Source organism: Mytilus galloprovincialis, chromosome 1 (assembly GCF_965363235.1).
Source record: "Mytilus galloprovincialis chromosome 1, xbMytGall1.hap1.1, whole genome shotgun sequence".
NCBI lineage: Eukaryota > Metazoa > Mollusca > Bivalvia > Mytilida > Mytilidae > Mytilus > Mytilus galloprovincialis.
The window spans coordinates 109,484,529-109,509,583 of record NC_134838.1 but is presented as its reverse complement, the minus strand read 5'-3'; the positions used below and the strand labels follow the sequence as shown (position 1 = coordinate 109,509,583).

The window sequence follows — 25,055 nt, the reverse complement described above, 5'->3', positions numbered from 1 at the left end:
GAGTGGTGATATAGCGTTATATAGATATATAAAGGATCATGTGATCATCTTATGATGCGATACGAAGTTTCAAACATCTATGCCCATAGTTTGTTTTTTTTTTCAATCAACGTTTAACGTCAATCCGCTCGTCTATCAATCATTCTAACGATTATTTAGAACTCGAGATATTTTTAACTGTAAATACAATTCATATACGTGTTGCAATTTAAATATTCTACTGAAATCTTCACAGCAGTTATTACCGATGTACAATAACGATAAACAAAATTCTTTACTCCCACTCAAAAAAAGTAAACTGGTGAACCTTCGTTTATTAACAAGTGTTTTATTGGTAATTGTATAACATCAGATCAATCTTAAGTTATTTTCTAGATGCTTTTAAAGTAATGCAATTGCATAGCTTTGCGTAATTTCATGACATAGACTTGCCAGAAGCAACTATCTAGAAACTGAAGAGCCAGTACACCGACAAAGAATGACTCGTTAGTTTGTTTGAAGAGTTCTTGTTACTAACGACAAGTTTCGTGATGTATTAATTACACTGATTGATTATTATATGTTAACTCCTGTAATTAAATGTTTAGTTAATTCAATCGAAATAACGACGTTTGTCATGCTTTGCATATTAATAAACTCGAGATAATCAACCATTTTCTACACCCACTATGATTTACCTTTTTTGCGAAACTTGTATATTTAATAAAAGTGATATAAAGATAAAACAGCCAGACTTATGATAAAAACATTTTAAACGAAATAACAAGAAAAGGGCAATTCGGTTTGTTTGGATGTATATAAAAATAAATCTAATTAAAAAATTAAAATTTGGCAATAGACAAGTTTATTTTTCTAGACCTTGATTTTGAAAATTGAAGTTACTAAGCTGAAAAAGTGTGCATGTATTCCACAAGACATTGTTGGTATAGACTATTTGGAATGGACGTCAAATTTTGTACAGCTATTAGTCATATTTTTTCTCATCAAAGATATAATGGACTAACCCGACCATACATGTGTCTAGCTGATCGTTAGTGCGTGTCAAAAAGAAATAACGACTCAACGCGATAGAGATGATATTCACAGCCACATATGCTCAATGTATTTGATCGACAGAGGGAGACGTTTCAATGGAATAATGCCCGGCCTCAAAAAGCAAGATCAATCATTTATTTCCTAGCTCAGAACATTGTAATTGAATTGCCATGGCCCTCAAAGTTGCAGGATTTTACCGCCCTATGGCACATCTTGGTACGAAATTGACTAAAGCTTCCGCTAATGCCAACCTCGTCTTCAATCACTGAACCAACTTCTCCAAGCGTTGAATTATGAACGGCAAAGGATACTACAGGTCCAATATAACATTTGACTCTTTTTATGTCAAAGAGATGCAGATCAATGCATACTTCACATTGTGCTAACAATTGAAACCGACTTTAAACCGTACGTGACCGGGTTTGTTTTCCCAATCTTTGTTCAGTATCCTGTATGACATTCGTCTGTGAAATTCAAGCTCAATATACCATGAAACTATTGAAAAAAAAATTGTTTTAAAGTACACAGAATTCAATTTTGAAAAACCAATGTGCTATTTTCTTTTTGTAACAGGATATATCCAAAACAAACAGACCATATATACATCATCTATTTTCAGTAACCACTGGTCTTTCATAATGCATTAGTCTTGCTTTTTCTCTCTATTATTTACAGCTCTTGCTCGTAAAATCAGTCATTAAAAGTATTGTCATCCAATCGATAATGGTTTGGTTAACCTGTCTTCTAATTAAATTATTTCTTACTTTTCAAATGATTCTTTTAGACGTCTTGTAAGGGAAACTGATATTCAAAACTCATTCCAAAAAAAAAATTGAAAAAAAATAGAAGAATAATGCTTCATCAACAAATAATTACTATAATAAAATTGTTATTAATCAAGAATAAGAACCGAACAACATGAAGCAAATGAGGTCAGAATAATAAACAGTAATTTAACGTCTGAAAAAAATTAATGAAAATAACTTCATCTCGAAGACATCATTTTTGAATCACAAATCATAGAACTTATGATATTATGTTGTCTTCAAATAAGGATTTTCTTCAGTGGCATCGAACGTAGAAACATAGATCTAAAAATATTATGTTGTCTTCAAAGAAGGATTTTCTTCAGTAATATCGAACATAGAAACATAAATATAACGATAATGTGTTGTCTTTTAAGAAGAACTTTTATCAGTGGTATCGAAGGAAGAAACATAAATTTAACGATAGTATGTTGTCTTCAAAAGAAGGACTTTCATCAGTAGTATCGAACGTAGAAAATTCAATCTAATGGAATCATGTGGTTTTCAAAGAAGGGATTTTATCAGTGGTATCGAATGCAGTTATTTCGTGTTTTGTAGACTAGATAAATGCTAAAAAAAACTTTTATTTATGAAAAAAGGAGATTATAAATAAACTCTTTAGAGAAAGCAATCCAAAACTGCAAATGAAAACAAATGAATTTGGAAATTGACCTACGGATTACAGAAATAGGCAAATGTCCTTACAATGTACCAAGCGCAAGTTGTTCCAATTTATAAATCGTTGTGCTTTTATTAAAGATTAACCAGAGGCTTTGGAATATCTATCATAGACACAGAATCCCCTGATTGTCGTTCCAATCTCAAAATAGTAGTAGATTTCATATAAAAAGTCATATAAAATGAAAAAACCGATCTTGTGCAATTACCAGAATACTGGTACTGAATTTCAATTCATAAAAAGAACAGAAACATTCTTGTTTTGTTTCAAACTACGAATAAGAAACTTGGTGTTTACATCATTAATACAGTATTATCAGAATCTTTCTCAATAAACTTATTCAGTCAAAAAGAAAGACGGAAGGACAGATCTTTAGATTGTTTGCTTTGTAAATGATGTGTGGCTTAAAAATTCGGTGTTGATAATCGCATTTTATAATTTCTGTAGTTGAAGTCATTCTTCCCAAAATAAATCTCTATATCTGAAAACAATGCAGTGAACCCTACGAAATGAATTCTTAGCTATATTTCTATTGTAAAAGTTTTAACAATACAATTTTTACGTTTATGGAAATACGAGACCTTAATGCTAAACATGAATATTGAACCAACTGGGAATTGTGCATAGGAGATATCAGAAGGATGCTAAGTATAGCAATAGAGCCAGCACGACTATTAGGAAATTGAAAGAAAATGTGTCTTTTTGTCTACTGTATAGCCATTACGTAAAGTATAACATTGACAGTATATATTAAAAACAGAAAATGAATAGTACCATAGCATCCACCAAAAGAAAAACAATCCAATCCAACTAAAATAACTATTTGCTTAACACAATTTGCACACGTTTTTAAACCCATGGTTCAAAGTTTCAAGTAAGGACAACCAAACATCTGACACCAAAACAAATTTCTGAATCAAATCTGCCATCTAATCACGTGGGAAGTTTTGCTTAGACTTGAGAGTACTCAGCACTCCCTACTTTATAATGAAAATGATATATAACACTAAAGTTGTAAGTTCATTATATTACTTGTAGTAGTACTTGTAAAAGTTATAGCCAAGTGAACCAAGCATTGGAAAAAGTAATATAGTATTGTCACTAAATTACGCTAACCCTTTGCACTATAAAGAATAATAAGTCCACCAACACAATCGTAGTAGCAATGAACATATTTTAACACCAGTTTCAGCTACCACGCTGTGTATTTAGAGATGAGAAGGAAAGACATTTGAAAAAAAAATCAAAAACCTCTGAATTACACAGCACGCCAAAGGACCCTTTCAAACACCTCAGGTTGCTTGTTTCACGGGAAAATTGTTGTCCCTATCTAATATACCTTAATTTTTCAATGGCTGTAAACACTTTCGACCTGCCTTGAGGAACCTACCTTTTGTATTAATTTTTCAATGGCTGTAAACACTTTCGACCTGCCTTGAGGAACCTACCTTTTGTATTAATTGTTTATTTGATCTTGTCCTGAATGCATGCGATATTTCCCTCTGGACGTTTAACAAGCAAAAATCAATCTATTGGAACGACTGTCAAGTCTTGTGGCGAAAGTATCAGTTGTAAATGTTGATTGTTTGACGATAATACAAAATATTTCTAATTTGGGACATTAGAAATATGTTGCTTCTTTTATATCTTAAGGTATAAGTATTCATTTGATATTAGCAGTAAGGGTCAGCAGTTCCGTCTCATTATTAGTACCGTTCGTGGTGCTCGTGATAAGTAGTAAACATGTGATTATCCGCCTAGTTTATGATGGAAAAAATTCGCAAACTAAACTAAGGAGATGTAGGTTGCACTTTACAAATACAGCTGTTTCTGAAACCACGCCTCTTTTGGGGAGATATATAATATTCATAGATAATTTGTTTTGTTGACATACTGGTTCCCAGATATGATTTCTAGGTTTCATCTCATTAGAGAGACATAATTTGGGACTGTTATCAGTATAAAAAAAAACATACTATTGTGGTTAAAAATGGCTTCCACTCACAATAAATGTGAGCAAAAATGCTTTAGAACGATTCCATGCATTGTTAATTATCATATTTCCTATGTATTTTTATATTTTTATATACGTTTAACCACCTGTGTAATCAAAAGTTAGTGAAAGGAGTGAAATTTTAGCGTGTAGAAAAAGGACCATTATGTGAAATTTAACTTACGATACGCTATCTTCTTCATTCATCAATAAATTAACTGATAGGAAAATGATTAAAACTAATTTATAGAAGTTTTTGAGCTCAGACAAATTATAACAATCACAATGGTATCATTTACTTTGTAAACATACCATTCTTCCTAGTACCATTATGGAAGCTGATTGGTTCTTTTATTGAAATTATTTTGTATAAACTGAATTAATGGACAAATATATCAATACTAATCATACTCTGTAAATATGGGTGTGTAACGTATCCGTCGTCCTATAAACTATTAGGTCCATGTGTTAATAAAGCAAGAGTATCACAAAATAAAGCTTAAAATTAGTTTTTAGTCAGTATATAATTTATATTACTCACTTCAGTAGTGTCTACAGTATTAGTGATGAATTATTTATGGATCTGTCCTTATAAAGCTTGTTTACTAATTTTATAACTAATATAATAATCTTATTATTCCTGGTAAACGAGACAATGATTATTTAAGTTGTATATTATATAGAAACCAAATTATGGTAATTGATGCTTGTTATTTGTTTTCAGTTGATATAATATAAATCGTACAATTTTACCTAGAAATCTTGACTACAGGAACCAAAATTTTAACAAGAATTTTTCGTTCTCCGGATTTCCTTTTCAAATTATCAAGGATACTAAAATAATAAGTCAAATCCCATGTTACCAAATAATACCGTTATGGCTAATAATTTATAAACTTCCTTTCACTTTACAGTACCATTAGCATTATAGTTAGATCTTTTTCAATCAACTGAATGAATTATAGATCAAGACCGTTCTCGTGTCAATATGCGACACTATTACAAACTTCAATTTCACAGAACAACGTATTCCACCATTAAGGGTGATTGCCAGTTCTGGAAACATAGTTTTCTTCTGGGAAGTTTTTTTTTTTTCCAGTACAAATTATTTTCAACAGTTATGTTTCCCGTTGTTAAAGCAAAGCTTTTTATTTAAGAATGATATTTGAGTTGTTTCTTTCACTAATATTGTATGAATTTCTATAAATAAAAAGGGGCAAAGTGAATTAAATTGGCATATGGTATGTAGCCACGTTGAAATGTTTCCCAAGGTAAAAGATACTTTCAGTTTTCTATGTAATCCTTCACCAGGAAAGCTCACAGCTTAACTTTTTAGAAGGCAACATATTATGAATTATATTGCAATAGGGATAAAAATGAGTAACAGCTCGAGAACATATAAGGTCAACTCTGCTCAAATGAAGACGAAACAAGATATATATATATAGAGAGAGAGATCAATACACGATACCAAGAAGATAATGAAAAACATTATTATTTTATAGTGTATCCAGTACGCTAGTGTATATAGCTGTTTAATTTGGTTAATGGACACCAAATAATGGAGATTGTCGTGAATAACAAAAACGTTTTTACATTGTTTTTACGTACAAGAAATTGGAATAGTTTCTGAAAACTTTACAACAAGTCAATCTGTTTTTAATCAATTAGGATGACTTATATATGCTCAGTAAAAGAAAAGAAAATGGAAAAACTGACAATAAAATTAAGTTAGTTCAAGCACTTTTACACAAAATGATTTTCAAATGGAAAACTGAAGTGAATATTGATTTTGAACTTTTTTTTAACTTCTAACTTTCTTCCAAGTAGATGGGAATCGATAGTTTTTGCACGTAGGACCAAATAAGCTGACATTAATTACAGAATGTTGATTAAAACAAGCAAGTTAAATAATTAGATTTCAGTAATAGAGGTCAGTTATGACGTCCATATTGTCTACAATTACTGACATTGTCAACGAGATTAATCACAAACTTATAATTATGTTTTTATATACATTGTATTAATTTGATCATCGGTCTATGGGGAAACCTATTGATTTTCCTTATTTGTATCTTATTTGTATCTGTCGATAAAATGTCCAATAACTTATACTTAACACAATTAATAAGTAAATCCATGATTAATGAAAGCCAACACTCTCTAACGTTTTAGTTTTAGGTTTTATTTCTTTTCGACAAAACACCATATAATTTTACTCGGTATAAAGGGTATTTTAAACATCAATCTTTTCCATTCAACTGTATTCTTAAAAGGCTCTTAAACGATTTTCTTGATAACTAATGGTCAAGCATAGAGAGCGAAAGATACCAATAGAATATTCATACTCACAAATCAGAAACCCTGACTCACCCAAGGACGAACAGACGAAAAACGACAAAAAGACAAACAACAGTACACAAAATACAACATAGAAAACTAAAGTCCAAGCAACATGAACACCACCAAAAACCGATGGTGACCTTATGTGCTCCAGGGGTAAGCAGGTCCTGCTTCACATGGGGCACCCATCGTGTTATACGGTTAGGAAGTAGTACTGTTCAAAAGCGAAAGATATATTATTGCACGAGAAGTACGATATTAACTTTGTGGAGTAAGAGACTTTGGAAGAATAAATAAAAAAAAAAAAAAACGTATCAAGTGATAATACTAATGCCCGCGTCACACTGTCCCGATTTTTATATACGATGGACACCCGAATGCGAAAATTGTAAGTTCGTACGAAGTTGGTCCCGATCTCTTTAAATACCCAAAAGTGACCGAAGCAAGTACGATGAATAACGAAGTCTATACGAGGGTGCCGAAAGTATATACGATAGCAAAAGATGGACATACGAAGGTTAACCGAAGACGGTATTTGAGCTTCATATCTCAGCCGAAGCCTACAAGATGGATCACGAAGGCTACACGATGGATTACGATGATGGCGCGATGGCCATACGATGTCTAAAAGACGTCGTGTACAGCTTACGATGCATTTAAATTATATGCCGAAGGCATCACGCGTTTCAAATTGTTTGATCAATATTGAATATATATTATATTGTACATTTAATTTTTGATTTAATCATAAGACGGAAGATCGTGGGTATTTCCAGTTACTGAATAATTTGGTTGATTTCTAAAAAAATAGTTTATGTATCAAATATGCGTATTCAATTTACCATTTTCTGCATGTGTCATATACAAATATAGTGTCCATATTTGTCCCCAATATGTTACGTACGAGGGGATGCCACGCTCGGCATTGCCTTGTTTGAACTGTAAAATGTGTGCACTAGTCTGAATAATCACCCATAATTATGCCCATGTTTACTGATCTATCTTAAAGGTAAGGTAATGGGTTCGTTGATCCCTTTTATTCAAAAAGAGCTCTTTCCAGGAGAATATCATAATAATATAGATTAAAGGAAGGATGTGGGGAAAGCAACAAATGCGGAATAATATGACATATAGAAAAAAAAATGTTTATGGAGTAAACATTCGTGGGACAACAACTCAGACGATACATAAAAAATCAGAATAATGAAGAAAAAGTTGGTTTCCCTATATACGTGTACCTGCAGTGTTGGTATACGAGGCGCGTTTATGATTTTTATTATGTTATTTGATATGAAAAATTGACAAAAAATAATATTTTATTTTGTAAAAGTAAATCCTGAGCCTGTAATACCTGCTCTTCTTGTTCCATTTGAATGAATAGAAACAACGCTGTCGCCTTTCTTGTTCTCATAGAATCATATGATATGAGGTCCATGTTTTGTGAACGTCTTTCTTAACTGTCGTATTAGACTGACCAGTGCATATCGCGCATGGCACTTTAAATGAATTTAAGCGCGAAAATTAACTTACATTTAGCTGGATTTATTGCCGTCGTAGTTCCATCTTGTCACCTTCGTACTTTTATTCAATGGCATCACGACGGGATTACGAGGTCTTCACGAAGTCGTGTTGCCATCGTAAGACCTTCGGTTAGCTTCGTGATTCATTCGTGTAGACATCGTAATGTCAAAACTGCCCGATGGAAACGATGGAAACACGAATGCAATACGATTTTCAAAGATGCATTCCCGGTGACATTACGATGGTGAGGATGGTGATACGAACTCAATACGAACCATAAACATCGGACGCACCTTCGGGAATTTTTTAACATGTTAAAAAATTTAGAACCCTTCCCGAAGTTGTCCCCGAAGGCTAGAAAAAGTGGCCGATGGTTCTACGATGGTTAAAGATGACACAACGAATAGCCCGATCTGGATACGATCAGTCCCGATTTTGAAAATTTCCATAATCGTGTTGCCATCGGCGTAAAAATCGGGACAGTGTGACGCGGGCATAAAGGTATGAACGGAATTAAATTTAGATTAATTCTGTATCAAACAATTGATCATACCAAAGAATGGAATAAGTTATTTATGTTTCAAACAATTGATAATACCAAATGTATGGATGAAATAAATTATTTCTGTTTTAAACAATATTGATAATACCAAATGTAGATTATTTCTGTTTCAAACAATTGATCATACCAAATGTATGAATGGAATAGATTATTTCAGCTTTAGACTATTTAGCACTCTGCAAATTATCACTGAGACTAACAGAGGTGTATAAATTCATGTTATATATATATATATATAAGTACGTCTGAGTCAGTGACAACTCTAAAACAGATGTATCCATCGGATCGCCATCAATGATGGTGATACATGGCTGTGTACATAATGTATATACAATTCGTATATATACAACTCGTCTAAACATCAACCCAACAATGTTAGATCTGTAAATTTGCTTTCGCATATTTTTGGTTCTTCCCTGGCCGGGATTCGAACCCATGATACTGTGATATCGTGACACCAAATCGCCTGCACTGCAGCCGTCCCGCTAGACCACACGACCACCTGGGCTCTCAAAAAAAGAGCTTTCGCTGGCCGTGTGTTACCTTTCCACGTCAGTTTTAATCTAGCGGCGCACTACAGTACATGATATATAAGGCATGAAGATGTTATTGTTACAGATCAGCTAAATTATCTATAGTAAAGGATCCTACAAATTAATGTAATATACAGTCACAGAAAATAATTATATTTATAAGTACGTCTGAGTCAGTGACAACTATATATATATATATATATATATATATATATATATATATATATATATATATATATATATATATATATATATATATATATATATATATATATATAATAACTAATGACTAATCAATACATCTTGTATGGGATAGGTGCATATACACTGAGTCCTTTTCCATGACCTTTGTTCAAAAATAATTGATTAAAACAAAACAATCTTCTAATTGATGTGGGATAGGTCTAGTACTAGTTACCACGCATATCTTCTTTTTTTAAATTAAAAAAAGAACTCTCGAAGTTTTTGAAGTTTTCTAATTTTGAAATATTCGAAAATCCAAATGCTTGGAGCTACATGATCAAAATTTGGAACAACAGACAAGAAAATAGGATACGACTAGAGTTGAATTAGTCTGAGCTTGTTAGAACCGTACATTTCTACAAATGTCATACACTTTATAATAAACTGAGTTAACAAACTTAAAATACCCTAGACGGTTAACAGTAAAGAGACCAAACATATCGATGACAAACCATTATACAGAATTTCTTATGTTCAATGTGCTTTATGAATTTATTTTTATATACAGCGCTTGCTATCATGTGGAAATAAACAGGTTTGCAAACTTGTATAAAGAATGTTATAGAGCATTATACATTATGGTATAAACCAAAAAAAAATATGGATTGCATCCTTTCAAGCGAAAAAATGTATATGGTTTAAATTCTGTTAGATTTCGTGGTGAATGTTTCACATAACACGTATTCAAAAGCTATTTTAAGATTAAGAGGAAATGCTGATTTAAAAGCATGAAGAAAAAAACATAAGACTCAGAGTAAATGGTAATTTAAAAGCATAAAAAACAACGTAAGACTCAGAGCAAATGGTGATTTAAAAGCATAAAAAAAACAACGTAAGACTCAGAGCAAATGGTGATTTAAAAGCATAAAACCCCCGTTTAAGACTCCGCACCAGTTAAAGCAGTCGTTTATGCTTCTGAACAATCCAAAAAGCCTTTAAATGTACAAAAAAAAATTAAAAAAAATATCTAAGGTAAATTATCTTGGATGATCTAAAACAAAATAATAGTTTTTATTTTCCCCATTTCCACCAATGTCAAACTAATATATTCCTCTGTGATTCCATAATTCAAATTTACACGCACACACATCCAAAGATCACGTAAAAACACAATAATCATATTGACGACCAAAAAAACGTCTTACTTTACAAATACAATAGATAAACAACCTAAAGTTAAATAAATGCTGACAATCATAAAAATAGCAAAATTGATGAAATACAAACACCTCCTTGCTCCTATGTCAAAACATTGAGAATTATACATTTATCTTTATAAGTAATAATGTATGAAAAAACGATGTAAGCAAAAAGTATAACAAAAGTATTGTTGTTACCTGCATGACTGAATAACAGATGTAAAATATTTCCTCATGACAAGATTTCTCTAATGATACTAGTGGATTTTTTTCATCACTTAATTCCAAGAGTTATGTCCAAAAAACATTTACGATTCAAAGAAGCATCGTTTTGTCGTCTGCTCCCGATGCATAAACAGACGATTGTTTGGTTTGGCGGGAGAACATTAACAGTCGATCGATATATGCCAGGTTTAAACAGCTTTCTGTTTTAAGAGTGGGCTTCTTTCATTCATTCGATCGGTCTATTGATCCAGTATGACAGTATTTTAGCACACACGGTTCCATATAATGGATGTAGTTTAGAAAACAAGCATACACATTAAAGATCTCGTTATAGTTGATTGACAAGAATTGACACAAGTCTAATTATTCTTAATCGTACTGGGACAGAGCTGACAAACAAGATTTCTCTCTCTTTATAAACAGATAAGTAAGAACAGCTAGAAAAGTCGATGCTTTTAATGTTTGAAATGTATTCACTTAGCTAAGATCAAATATTAGAAACAGTAAAAAGAAAATATTTACCGCTTCATTGATATTAACGAATACAAATTGAAACTGAAATTTACAGGAAGAAATAGTCAAGTTAAGGATTCTTATTCGTGTATTATCTATTTAGTTTGCTTGGATAGTGTTCTATAGATAATATTAAAAAAAAAGTCAGGGTCGAAGAACTTGCATTGGTCAGTTACAACATGATGCTATGATATTTTAAAACACTCCTTCCAGTTTTACTTTGTATGTGTGACCAGGGAAAAGCAGCTTCATTTTATTGTTTAGGACTTAATTATAAAATTTTCAATTTTGATATTTAGACTTTAATTCTCTGCCTTTCATAATTCATATTATTTTATATTTTCATTTCTATTAACACTTAAAATCAACAAGGTTTGATGTGCAATTTAATTCTTAGTTTGGACATTGGGTGTCATGTTTTACTGCTAATCAGGGACAATATACCTTTTTCTTAACTATGTGTTTTAAATATCTTAATCAAATAAGTAAATCAACTTTATTCTTCAAGATCTAAAAATAGTTTAATCCTTGACAGTGAACCATATTACTTAAATGAATTGTTATTTGTTATGTTCATTCATGTCATTTCAATTGTATATAAATACTTGTTTATATTTTTTTGCTATTGCTATATCAAACAAAAATGTATGTCTGTTAACATGTTTCTACAATGTCTGTTAGTTTTTGGTCTTGGGTGCATCCCTTAAGTATTCATGTACTTTAAAAAACAATATGATTAGCTCCGGGTCGGATAATTTTTATTTCAAATGCCTGTCAAAACCAAACAAGACAATCAAATTCCTAAAAAGAAATCTTAAAATCTCAAAAAGCAGAATATGGAAAAAAAACGGTACCGAAATAGACCGTCTTTAAGCAATGACTGAACGCTAAATTATACCTCTTATAAATCATTCCCAATCGACCAGTTTGATATCAGCTAACAAATACAGCCTAAGTATCATGACTTTTAGCCAGACTATACTTATCTTTTTTAATTGAGGGATTTGAAAAACGACTTTTTATTGATAATCATTGCAGAACTTTTCGTGCGTGGAAAACAATTTTTCTTTATGTTTAGCGTCACAGTTTTCGTTCATAAGCCTTTTTTTTGTGGATTTGTTTTTACAACTGTGATATACCGTTAGAGACATGAATATGATTTCTACTTGATGCTCAATTGTTTGTACAACCGTGATATACCGTTAGGTACATGAATATGATTCCTATTTGATGCTCAATTGTTTGTACAACCGTGATATTCCGTTAGGTACATGAATATAATTTCTACTTGATGCTCAATTGTTTGTACAACCGTGATATACCGTTAGGTACATGAATATGATTCCTATTTGATGCTCAATTGTTTGTACAACCGTGATATACCGTTAGGTACATGAATATGATTTCTACTTGATGCTCAATTGTTTGTACAACCGTGATATACCGTTAAGTACATGAATATGATTCCTATTTGATGCTCTATTGTTTGTACAACCGTGATATACCGTTAGAGACATGAATATGATTTCTACTTGATGCTCAATTGTTTGTACAACCGTGATATACCGTTAGGTACATGAATATGATTCCTATTTGATGCTCAATTGTTTGTACAACCGTGATATACCGTTAGGTACATGAATATGATTCCTATTTGATGCTCAATTGTTTGTACAACCATGATATACCGTTAGGTACATGAATATGATTCCTATTTGATGCTCAATTGTTTGTACAACCGTGATATACCGTTAGACACATGAATATGATTTCTACTTGTTGCTCAATTGTTTGTACAACCGTGATATACAGTTAGGTACATGAATATGATTCCTATTGATCCTCAATTGTTTGTACAACCGTGATATACCGTTAGGTACATGAATATGATTTCTACTTGATGCTCAATTGTTTGTACAACCGTGACATACCGTTAGATATATGAATATGATTTCTACTTGATGCTCAATTGTTTGTACAACCGTGACATACCGTTAGATATATGAATATGATTTCTACTTGATGCTCAATTGTTTGTACAACCGTGATATACCGTTAGATACATGAATATGATTTCTACTTGATGCTCAATTGTTCCATTTATGGATTTGTTTGACTTTTTCTTTTATACAACCAAAAACATAAATTGTAATATTTGACATGTCCTGTTTAGTCAAAATCACTTATGCAAAACAATTTAACTTGAATTGTAACTGTCCAAGAAAGGTACTGAGATACAAAACAAAAGGCATTTGGCAATCTATTTTGTAAATGAGGATGTCCCACTATATCGGTTTCATAAATGCATAAAAAGCACTGAAGTGCATGGAGCATATATCTGCCTAAGACATCAATGCTTTCATAATAGTCTGTACAGTACCACCAATCCTCATCCTTTTAAAAAATGATGTAGAATAGATTGCAATGATAGGGGAAACAAGGACGTGGCCATATAACACGGATTTCCCACTTGCACTATCATTTTGTATCTTCAGTGGACCGTGAAATTATGATCAAATTTGACATAGAAATTAGGAAGATAAGACCATAGGGAACATGTGTCTTAAGTTTAAAGTTGATCGGAATTCAACTTCATTCATAAATACCTTGACTAAAAACATAAACCTGAAGTTGGGCAGACGGACGGACGAACAAACGAGAGGACAAACGGACACACAGGCCGTAAAACATAATGCTACTATATGGGTCATAAGAATAAAAACATTCTGAAAGTAAATTAATAGAATGGAATCCCAAAAATAGAATGTATGATACTTTATCAAATAAATATAATGTTTCACTATCTTATTAGTTACTACTGTATAGATTAACAACCCATATATAAACCTATGGGTTGCTACTATATTCTTATGACATTCTCGTAGACATAAATGTCATCTATATAATATAATCCAAAAGTTCAGTATGTCTCCGATTTATTGCTCGCCGCCTACTAGCTATCTAGTGAAAAGGTTGTTCTTAATTTGATAAGAGAAAGCTTTATGCTCAATTGAAGTATTCCTACTAAAACGTAGGTTGAACGAAGAATAAATTGTAGTATCACAAACCGTCAATTTCAAACGTTTAAATTTCGATTGATGAAGTCATTAAAATGTATAAATAAATCAAATGAAGCTCATTATTGAAATGTGAGGTTCTTAAGCGTATCAATAGTGTAAATATGTCTGGCATCAAGGGTATAGTTTGCGGTACTTGTCAATGTTTAATTGTGTTTAATGATGTGTTATATGTACAATGATGAAACAAACAGAAATTTTTTCTCGGAATGATACTAAATGTTGAATTGTAGATGCAGAATGCAAATTATGTTTGAGCAGTGAGTTTACAATTTATTCGAAGGCACATATTGTAAAAACAAATAAAAAAGGCATGATAAGACCTCTTTGAGACTTGATCATGGAAAAGTATCATAAATATCTCATCAAATAACATCCTTTTGATATTTAAAAGACTGTTGATGTGTATGAGCTTTTAATTTCACCATTTAATTACGGATTTATCCGTTTTGAATTTTTCTCGGAGTTTGATATTCTTGTTAATTTTAAAATCAGTCAAATATAAGTGTTGATATTATTGCATTTGCTTTAGGCCTATCTATATTTGTTTCAATGTTTAAACTTCTTGCTTTTACCGAAAATAGTCATAAAATCCAAAAGATTTTATTTTGGGATCTTATCAATAAATAGTTTGGTACAAAGCACAGTGTTGGCTAAACACATATGTTTCTATAAATATCTTATACCACGATGTTAATCAGATAAAATACCTTTTTGGGTAAGATATTGACACTTATTTAATTTCAATACAAACTTCAAAAGAGAGGCGACAGATACCGAAGGAATATTGAAACTAATAAGTCGCAGAAGAACTATCAACGTCAGTTTAAAACTGAAGAAAAAAAAAACCAAACGTTTACCTTTTCAAAACTTCACTGTCACTTCGGAATTAATAAATTCAGCGTTTGATTCGAGAAAACAGAATTTGTAGTTCTGAAGGCATTTTTTTATATAGCAGTATATGTCTCATTTTTCTTACTAAGTAGGTCGCAGATCTTTGTTTAAGGACTAAGATGCAACACAAAGGATGCGTGGGAGTAACATCAATAACGCCTGTCACCGGTCTACAGACAAGAGATTAGACAACTCAAATGTCATCACTACAATTGATTTTCTAAGAAACTATGCCACCTTTCAAAATAAATATACTTCCCTCGCGTGTCAAATTAACTTTTACTCTTTGGATAAAAATAATATTATTTTTCTTTGAATTGATGATGTTTAGGCTTTTAGTCATATCAATTTAAATTTCACGAGTTGAATAAACTTGCCTTTTATGAACTTATAGAAGGTAGGGTAAAATACGCATCAACATGAAACAGTAACAATATGTAGTGGTTGACAATCGGTCTACAATAATAGACAAGTATTTAAATTCTGCCCAGCAGAAATCTTCTTAGTCTGTAAAATCTATAAATAAACAGAGATTTTCAAAGGTCAGTTTCCTGAACGACAAAGCTATAAAGATATAAAACTGAAACAACCACTGACTATGTTCCGAACTACGGACATGCACGTAGTTATACATATAAAAGAGATTATGAAGAAAGGCTTTGCATCATATAATCAATTTGAAAGCTTTCTTACAACAATTAGCATCAACCAACTCGGAGGGGTTTCGTTGGCTTTTTATGGAATATTCAACAGACTAAGATTAATAACAGCAAAGAAAACGATTCTATATAGATGGAAGTTTGTTTCTTTATTGCCAATAAAAAATATGGTTTCAGTCAATGTTTTTTTTTAGTTTTTTAGAATAATTGTTTCTTTTTGTAATTTTTGATAGCGAAAAGATATTTTAATGAATAGAGCAAATTGGACCTTATATTTTGCATTGATAAAGCCGTTTATGTAGAGTTAAAAAAAAAAGTGTCAAAAATTACAAAAGACTGTAAACGGTTTGCAACAACAGAAATTTCTTCACCTCAGCAACAGATCTTGGGAGTTAAACATTGTTTGTGTATGATATTTAGAATATATCTAAATCAAAATTAAAAAGAACCAAAACAATGTTATTCATGATGCGCAGACTATTAAGAAAACAATAAAGGCGTGACATAAAACAATAAAAGTCAAGGATGTACAAGTATCGAAACATGCAAAGAGATATTAGTATATGACCAATATGTACTATTAATAAGTGTTCTTCTGTTATGAAAAAGGAAAGTTTACTAGACATATTTACTAGCACTGTTAACTCGAATAATTCAAGCCCTTTCCGTGTCCGATTTTCTCCCACACGAGGAGCTTTCGTAGATCAGCAGAATATAACGACTGAATTATTCGGGTTAGAGCACTGTTAGGATATTATTAAAGGTACACATTTTGAATCTTTAATACATGTAGCAGACTTGTTTCTGTACACAAATCATCAGTACAGATCCATCTAAAGTACATTAAAAAGAAACGATTTTGGATACCTATCATCAATTTTCCTTTTGGAGAGTGATGTTCATTTTGTCCCTTTTGACGATGTGTGTATTACCAAACTCGTTCGCTATGCCCGTGTCTGTGGTGACGTTTAAGATTAATGGACTTCTGACTACTTATCATGTGACAAATTATGCCTATTTTGCATTTCCTCGGATTATAGATTTTTTATATATAGATATGGAAATGTCTTGTTTAAGTTCGTTAAGTTTTTTTTATCAATTGCAGTGACATTTGACATTTAACAGCAGTTTGATTTGTGCAATTTCAAAACGTTCAATCTTATGAGAACTTATAAGCCCGCAAATTAATTATCATGATTGGTCAATAGAAACAACATTCAGTGTATTAATCGATTCGATTGGTCAATACATATATTTTTCTGATTCCCAGAAGAGGGAATATCGATTCCTAAATGATAGCCTTTAACACACCATCATGTTTTATTCATAGAGTTATGCAAGTAAAGTCACCGGGGCGAATACCGTTATATTGATCTCTGATAAATAATTTGAAATAATGTCATTAATTTGAGTTGTTCAATCTAAAATTTATTTACTTTTGACAATTTGCAATTTAAAATAATGGTTAGCTGAAAGACATTAGATTGATTTGTGTATTGGTTCCCATGCTATCACAGCAGCGTGTAGAATCGATGACTCCTGTCTTTATTTTGTCCTGTGATGTAATCAAAAATGTTTTTAAAGACTTATATATCTCTGTTTAAACTTGACAGTTTAGCAAATTATCTTTTAAAAATGGATGAGAATTGAAGAACATAATTGGAATTCATTTGTTTTAATTCAATTTCACTCCAATAAACACATAGATATTCTTAGCATGCCTACATTAGTTATTATGGAGGTTTACAATTTCTAAAACCGAATGTTGCTGGCTAAGGGAGACAATTCTGTTTTGCTATATAACAATCTTTTGGCGTGGAAAAAAAGCATATGAATAAGTTTAAGGAATAAAATAGAATATTTCCTTGATTAAGTCAATAATATTAGATCTCATTGATCTTGTATTCTGCATTGACATAAATTGTCAACTGAATTTATCAATTTAATCTAATGGACGAAAATGAATGGACATAGAATTGAAATTTTAAATGTCAGAAAAGTTTAAGTTGAATTGTTTTTTTTTTTATTATGGCTTTTTTCATTACAAGTATAGAAGTATAAGCATTTGCATACGGAATATATATTTTCACAGATGATAGTGGATATGTTCCTTGTGTTGTAACTACAACCCAGTACCCTTTTTCCCGAATCTGACGTATCGAATTAGACTTATGACTGGTTTGTAATAACACGAGCAACACGACGAGTGCCACATGTGGAGCAGAATCTGCTTACTCTTCAGAAACACATGATATCTCCCAAGTTTTTGGTGGGATTCGTGTTACTCAGTCTTTAGTTTTTTTCTATGTTATGTTTTGTGTACTATTATTTATCTGTTGATCTTTTTCTTTTTTAGTAATGGCCATGGCGTTGTCTGTTTACTTTCGACAGATGAGTTTAAATTTCCCTCTTGTATCCTTCGCTCCTCTTAAATAGATATACATGTATATAAAATTATAAACTCTATTACTTTCTATGAATAAAAAATCCAAAGTACAGGCATCTTATTCGTATATCTGTTATTCACGGAGCGAGTTACAAACAATGAATAAACTAGACAAATTACTAAAAGCATACAAGTTATATTCCCAATTGAACCACTATTCAACAGAGTTCATAAGAATTTGATTTAAGCCTTTATAGGTCAATTTGATATGACAATATGTGGAGGGAAATTCAAATAAAACACTTTACAGCCTTATTTATAACATATGATATTAAACAAAACTAGTCAGCATCCAACGATAGCCACTGAACGGCAGGCTCCTGACTTGAGACGTGCAACGTGCAAATGAAGAATATGTCGGGGTTGGACATGCTTGTGAACGCAGAACCCTCCCCTACGTGGAGTATTGGCATAACAGCACAACATTAAAAAAAAACTAAAATTCAATTGGAAATGATGTGTCTCGTCAGATTGGCACGAAACACAAAAACAACAAACATTAAAACAGGAGATACAAAGCACCGAAATAAGAAAACCCACAGTTGCTGACAGTAAGTTCAAAATCATGTTCTCCCAAACTAAAGAACGATAAACAAATTTTCCAGCGGATCTAGTGTAAAGACGTCATAAATATTCTGAGGAAAGCATTACCTTGTGTCATGCCAAAAAAAAGTGTTATATTGACAGGATGTAGGTTGGTGAGTTTTTATAAATGCAAAACAATATATATGCTCAGTTGTATCTTAATATACCGAAAGCAATATGGTAACGAATTGGTAACGAAATCCCTGCCTTTAGGATTTATCATTTTTACGAAGGTAACGTTTATTGACTAATTTTGCCAATTATCTATTGAGTAAGATTTTGTAATAGAATATTTTAAGGTAAAAAAATATGATAATTTTGTTTTTCTTTCGAAAAAATAAACACATCTTCGATACCACAGAGGAAAACAAGTTTTTCGTCACCTTTACTATTCAATAGGATAGCCACTGGAAAAAGTAACAACTTCGAATCAAATATCAGAATAGGCCAAACAAATAAACCATTGGCATATCACCTATTAAATCATATCACATATTGTTCTGTAAGTATGGGGAAAATCACTTCATACATGTAGAAAATTATCGATAAAATGCCACAACAATAAAGCTAACATCATTGGCATTCTAAATATGATATGAGAAATACTGCATGTTGTTTGACTTTTATGTCATTTTAAAAAGGATTCTGGTCAATATCTCCAACGATTACATATAAACCACCACTTAGAGCTATCAAATTGGACATATTGATTTATTAGTATTTACTTAACAGACAGACGTTTGGAAATGATTCAATCATTCTTATTATTTGACAATATTTAATTCCCTAACTTCATATGTGTCTTATTTGAGAATATTGTCTTTAGTAAATTGTATTCGTTTGATTCAGATTTTAGTATATGCGTGCAACACGTACTTCTTTGATAACATTAGATATACATTTGGGAAAATGAATACATAAAAAAATTGGGACATCGAAACCAGAGAAGCCAAAACATTCTAAGATAAATTTACACGAGAGTAGGTGTATGTTCGTTAGATAGTAGGCCTACTATTTGTTTTATTAATATATAACAAAAATTGACAACTTCGAATATCATTGTAACAAGCTTTTAATGCATTTGTCTGAATAAACAATGAAAGATAAATAATACGTTTGTTCAAACATATTCCAATAACATGGTTTAACAGATAATCAATAGGAAAACGACGTAGCAATGGTTTTCAAAACTGGTATCCGAAGTGATGGAAGTTTTGACGTTTTACCTAATCTGATCTGAAAGAGATTTTTTTTTTATATTGGCGACAAATTGTTAGTTTATTTACTGTATTCTCATTAAAGATAGTTCATTTAATTGAATTATTGCGAAATAAATGAAAAGTTTGTGCAGTATAGGATTTTAACTTCAGGCTTGTGTACTGTCATTTAGTGGCAATCTACATCTTACTACTCCACTGGGCTAGAATTAATATAAACGAGACGATAGTGTTTTACTGCTAGAAAAAGAGACAAAATACAACAATGACTACTGCTAGAAATAAAGAAAAAGACAATAATGTCAACTGCTTTAAATAACGTAACGAAACAATAGTGTCTGCTGCTTAAACTAAAGACAGAATACAAAAATGTCTACTGCTAGAAATGAAGACAAGAATCAACAATATCAAAAGCTTACATTATGATAAGAGACAATACTGTCTACTGCTAAATCTAAAGACAAAAGACAGCAATGTATAATGCAAGATAAAAAATAACAATGTTTTCTGATAGATTAAGGACAAGAAACAACCATGTCTACTGCGAAAAAATAAAGACAAACAAAGTTTACTCATATATAAATAAAGACAACAATGTGTACAGATAGAAATTAAAGACAACAATGTTTACTGATAGAAATTAAGACAATAATGTTTACTCCTATATATTTCCTATATAATTTAATTTTGGATGTAATGCGTCTTCTGATTGGCTGACGTTGTTTTTTTTTATCAGCTCATAGACATAATTTTGACATGTAACCCTGAAGTCATCAACGTTTTTTCATGGTTTACTCCGTTTTAAAATGGAATTTAGAATTAGATTATAAGAAATGACTAATAGTGTTTCTGTCTATTCGAAATAACATTAAAAATGTGGTGCACACTTTAAAATAACCCGATACGCGTGTTATTCAGTTTGCACCACATTTTTGATGTTTCGAAATTCGAATAGACAGAAAACATATTACAGCCATTTCTTAAATAAATAAAGACAACAATTTTACTGATAGAAATAGAGACAACATTTTTTACTGATAGAAATAAAAGACATGTAACAAAAAAAATCATTTTTTACCATAGCAGTCTTTTGACAAGATGATTGCTTATGAATTACTAATCGATGGCGTGAGATTTTCATTGGAAGGAATGAGCTTACGCCAAAAACATAAATGTAATATACTAGAATGAATTTGTTCTAACGTCATTGATTCGAATAAGCACCTTCTTAGCTCTAGTGTAATTATTTTTACAATTTTCAATTATTTTCGAAATCTTTGATTTAACACATGCTGTCGAGGAAGTTAAAAAATATCATAATATCTTGAGGAAGAAGGAAATAACTTAGATATTGAAAAATTGACGCAATGCAAAAAATTATATGTAATGTAAAAATAAGAAGATGTGGTATGATTGTCAATGCGGCAACTCTCCACGAGAGACCTAATAACACAGAAATTAACAATTACAGGTCTCCGTATGACTTTCAAAAATGAGTATAAAATCCATATCGCATATAAAAGACCCCGAAATGACAAATACTAAACAATTTAAACGATAAAAAACAACTGCCGGATTCATGTACAAAAAAATGAACGAAAAGCAAATGTTTGTTCTAACATAAAATGACTCAGACAGACTAATTCGCTGAAACGTATTTCATTATAGTTGTAATAGTAAAGGTTACAAAAGCATTTTACTACTTTGTATGAAATCGAGTAAATTTCAATAGTTTTTCTCAAAATATTTTGTAAAACTTAATAATTGGCAGGCAGTTGCTAAATATTTAGGTTCCTTTAATCCAATAAATATCATATAAAACAATATAATGGTATATACAAAATCAAGTAGATGTAGTTTGATTGCCAATCGGCAGTTGCTAAATATTTAAGTTCCTTTAATCCAATAAATATCATATAAAACAACATAATGGTATATACAAAATCAAGTAAATGTAGTTTGATTGCCAATCGGCAATCAAAAACCAACTTCCCACTAGAGACAATTGACTTAGTGGTTAGCAACAATAAGTCACCGTACGACCATTAGTAATAAGCAAAATCCATACCACATAGTCGGCTATGACACCCTTGTATTTATCCTTTTGATCGGGAATGAACAATTGGTTAACATCTCAATAGTTAGTCTAACACCGCCACATTTTCATGTTCTTGTGCAAAGTTACGAAACTCGGCAACAGTTTCCCTATAAATATATGTCATTTTTTTCTTTCTTGTAGAATGAGAATTAGACGCAAATGTTTGATAGTTCAGTTAAACTCATTCACAACATTGAAAGACTGGGAATGATTTTGAGTTTGATATATTGAGTAGACACCTATCTATTGGGAAGACTACATGTTCCCCTATATATAAAGTCATTTGGTTTTTTTTTTCGTTGAATTGCGGTCTGATTATCCCACATCTCCTATGTATATATCCAAAATGGTTGCTTTACATTTTTTTATTGATTTAGTTATTCATGAGCAACAGAGTAACCCCAAAATAACTTTACATGCATATATATCTTAAATGAAGCAACCTTTATGTGCAATGTTCTGATGGGTAAAACTGTTTAGAATGAAATTCAAAACAGTGTGGCTGTGGCCATTGATTGACACATTAAATTCATTCATTGACTGGGACAATTTAGGTGAACGTTTGTATGTAACGACCACTGCTCACTATGTACTTTTTAAAGACACTTAAACTATGGGGTCACCAAAGGTTCTCAACACCTTAATAAAGTAATTCGAAAAATTAATCAGAAATAACACGATGTTTTGATTTATATCAATTATATAAATCAAAACATAAAGGTTATTCCTGATTAATTTTCGAATTATTTTATAATTAAAGGCGTTAAGAAACCTTTGGTGACCCCACAGTTTAAATGTCTATCGTAGGTACGTCGTGAACAGTGGTCGTTACAGACATACGTTCATGTAAATTGTCCCAGTCAATGGATGAATTTAATGTGTCAATTAATGGCCACAGCCACACTGTTTTGGATTTCATTCTATTATGTTGATAAGCACAAATATGAACATTTATTTTTCTATGCTGTGTTTTATATACTGTTGTTTATTTTCTTTTTCCCCCCTTTTCTTTGACAGTTTATTTTCTTCTCTCTTTTATTTCTTGTGAACATCTGAAGGATGTAATTTGAAAGTTTGGTTACATAGGTAGTTTTAAATTCAAGGGATATGGAGTGACATAAGTACACCTTCTTCTTTTCCAAACTATGTGTTAAGCCTAATTTGACTATCAATAGTTGTATTTTTTCCTTGGTCTGTTATCTAATCGGTCATTGTAAGATGATTTAGTGTTGTGTATTTTTTTAATCATCCATATAATGTTGATTGAATTTGAAAACAAATCAGTCTTACGTTAGCACACTTGCACAAGGATGTGTCAAATACAGAAAATTAATGTATAACATTTAACAGAATAAACCAAGTGTATAGATGATAAAAGGGATAAGTTCGTCACTAATTATTTATAATAACTTAACAATTTTATCAATACATTTCAGTTTGTAATGTAAATAATTATTGTTGAAAAATTGTATCAGCTACATATTGCAGTTATATCTCCATATGCAATGTTACTTTCAAGTAAACGATTAACGATTGTGACGATACATGCAATATCACATGAACGCCTAATATATCAAAAAACTAAACCCCATCATCAGGAACAAGTAAACTATCCATACAATATAACTTTCATAATGCATAAATTGTTGATTGAATTGACAGACACCGCACTCTCCGGGGGTTGCCGTAACTATGTTATGATGTGTTATAGTACAACAAACGTATGATCTATTATGCATGAGCAACATTATTTGTCGACAACACCTCTGTTCCATTGACTATTCGTGAATACACGGGCAATCAAGACAGCTCTATGTTTCTGTTATGGTAATACCAAATATTCAAAACATTCAAAAACTCAAGATCTACATTTATAAAAAAGGTATGCAGCGTAATAAATATATAATAATAAACTTGACACTCTCATATAATTGATTACTAGTAATCAATTTGCAACAACGAAATATCCAATTTGTCCCAAAACCTGAAACATTGTAAACGCTCCTTATTTTAACCCTAATACATATTTTAAACCTGTAACAAAACAAAACTATTCAGATCGTGTATTTTTCCTTGGTCTGTTTTCCAATCGGTCATTGTAAGATGATTTAGTGTTGTGTATTTTTTTTTAATCATCCATATATTGTAACTTGTAAAAATCAAATATTAAAGAAAACCCCAGAAACAACAAGATTCCAAAACAAAGTAAGTCCGGACTTTTGCTATATAAAAAAAAACGTTTGTTGTTAGTGAAAACCAAAGAAAAAACTGTATAATTAGATTTGAAAGCTATGCGTTACCATTCTGAAGCTTGAACTAATAAAAAAAAAAAAAACGGTTGATAGTAAAAAATGCGCTGATTTCCAAATCTAACATTGAGTTCCAACATACTAAAATGAATGCATATTAATCATTTAAAATGCATAGAACTTTTAGTGTTCAATTAATGAATGTTCCCAAGAGTTTCTGTTAATGCGATACATAGTA

The 25,055-nt window shown here is 31.3% G+C and overlaps 1 protein-coding gene across 2 annotated transcripts in view; it reads right to left on the bottom strand.

Moving 5' to 3' along the window:
• Positions 1 to 25,055, bottom strand: part of LOC143050728 (GTP-binding protein Di-Ras2-like) — a 39,159-nt gene that overhangs the window by 10,653 nt on the left and 3,451 nt on the right. Inside the window, exon 1 of one of the 2 annotated variants that reach the window (XM_076223873.1) lies at positions 11,053 to 11,376. The exons of the other annotated variant lie outside the window; for it this stretch is intronic. Within the exon in view, the coding sequence (XP_076079988.1) occupies positions 11,053 to 11,058 (6 nt within the window). The 5' untranslated portion in view covers positions 11,059 to 11,376. Of the gene's footprint in view, positions 1 to 11,052; positions 11,377 to 25,055 lie in introns of those variants that run through there. 2 annotated transcript variants of the gene reach the window in all.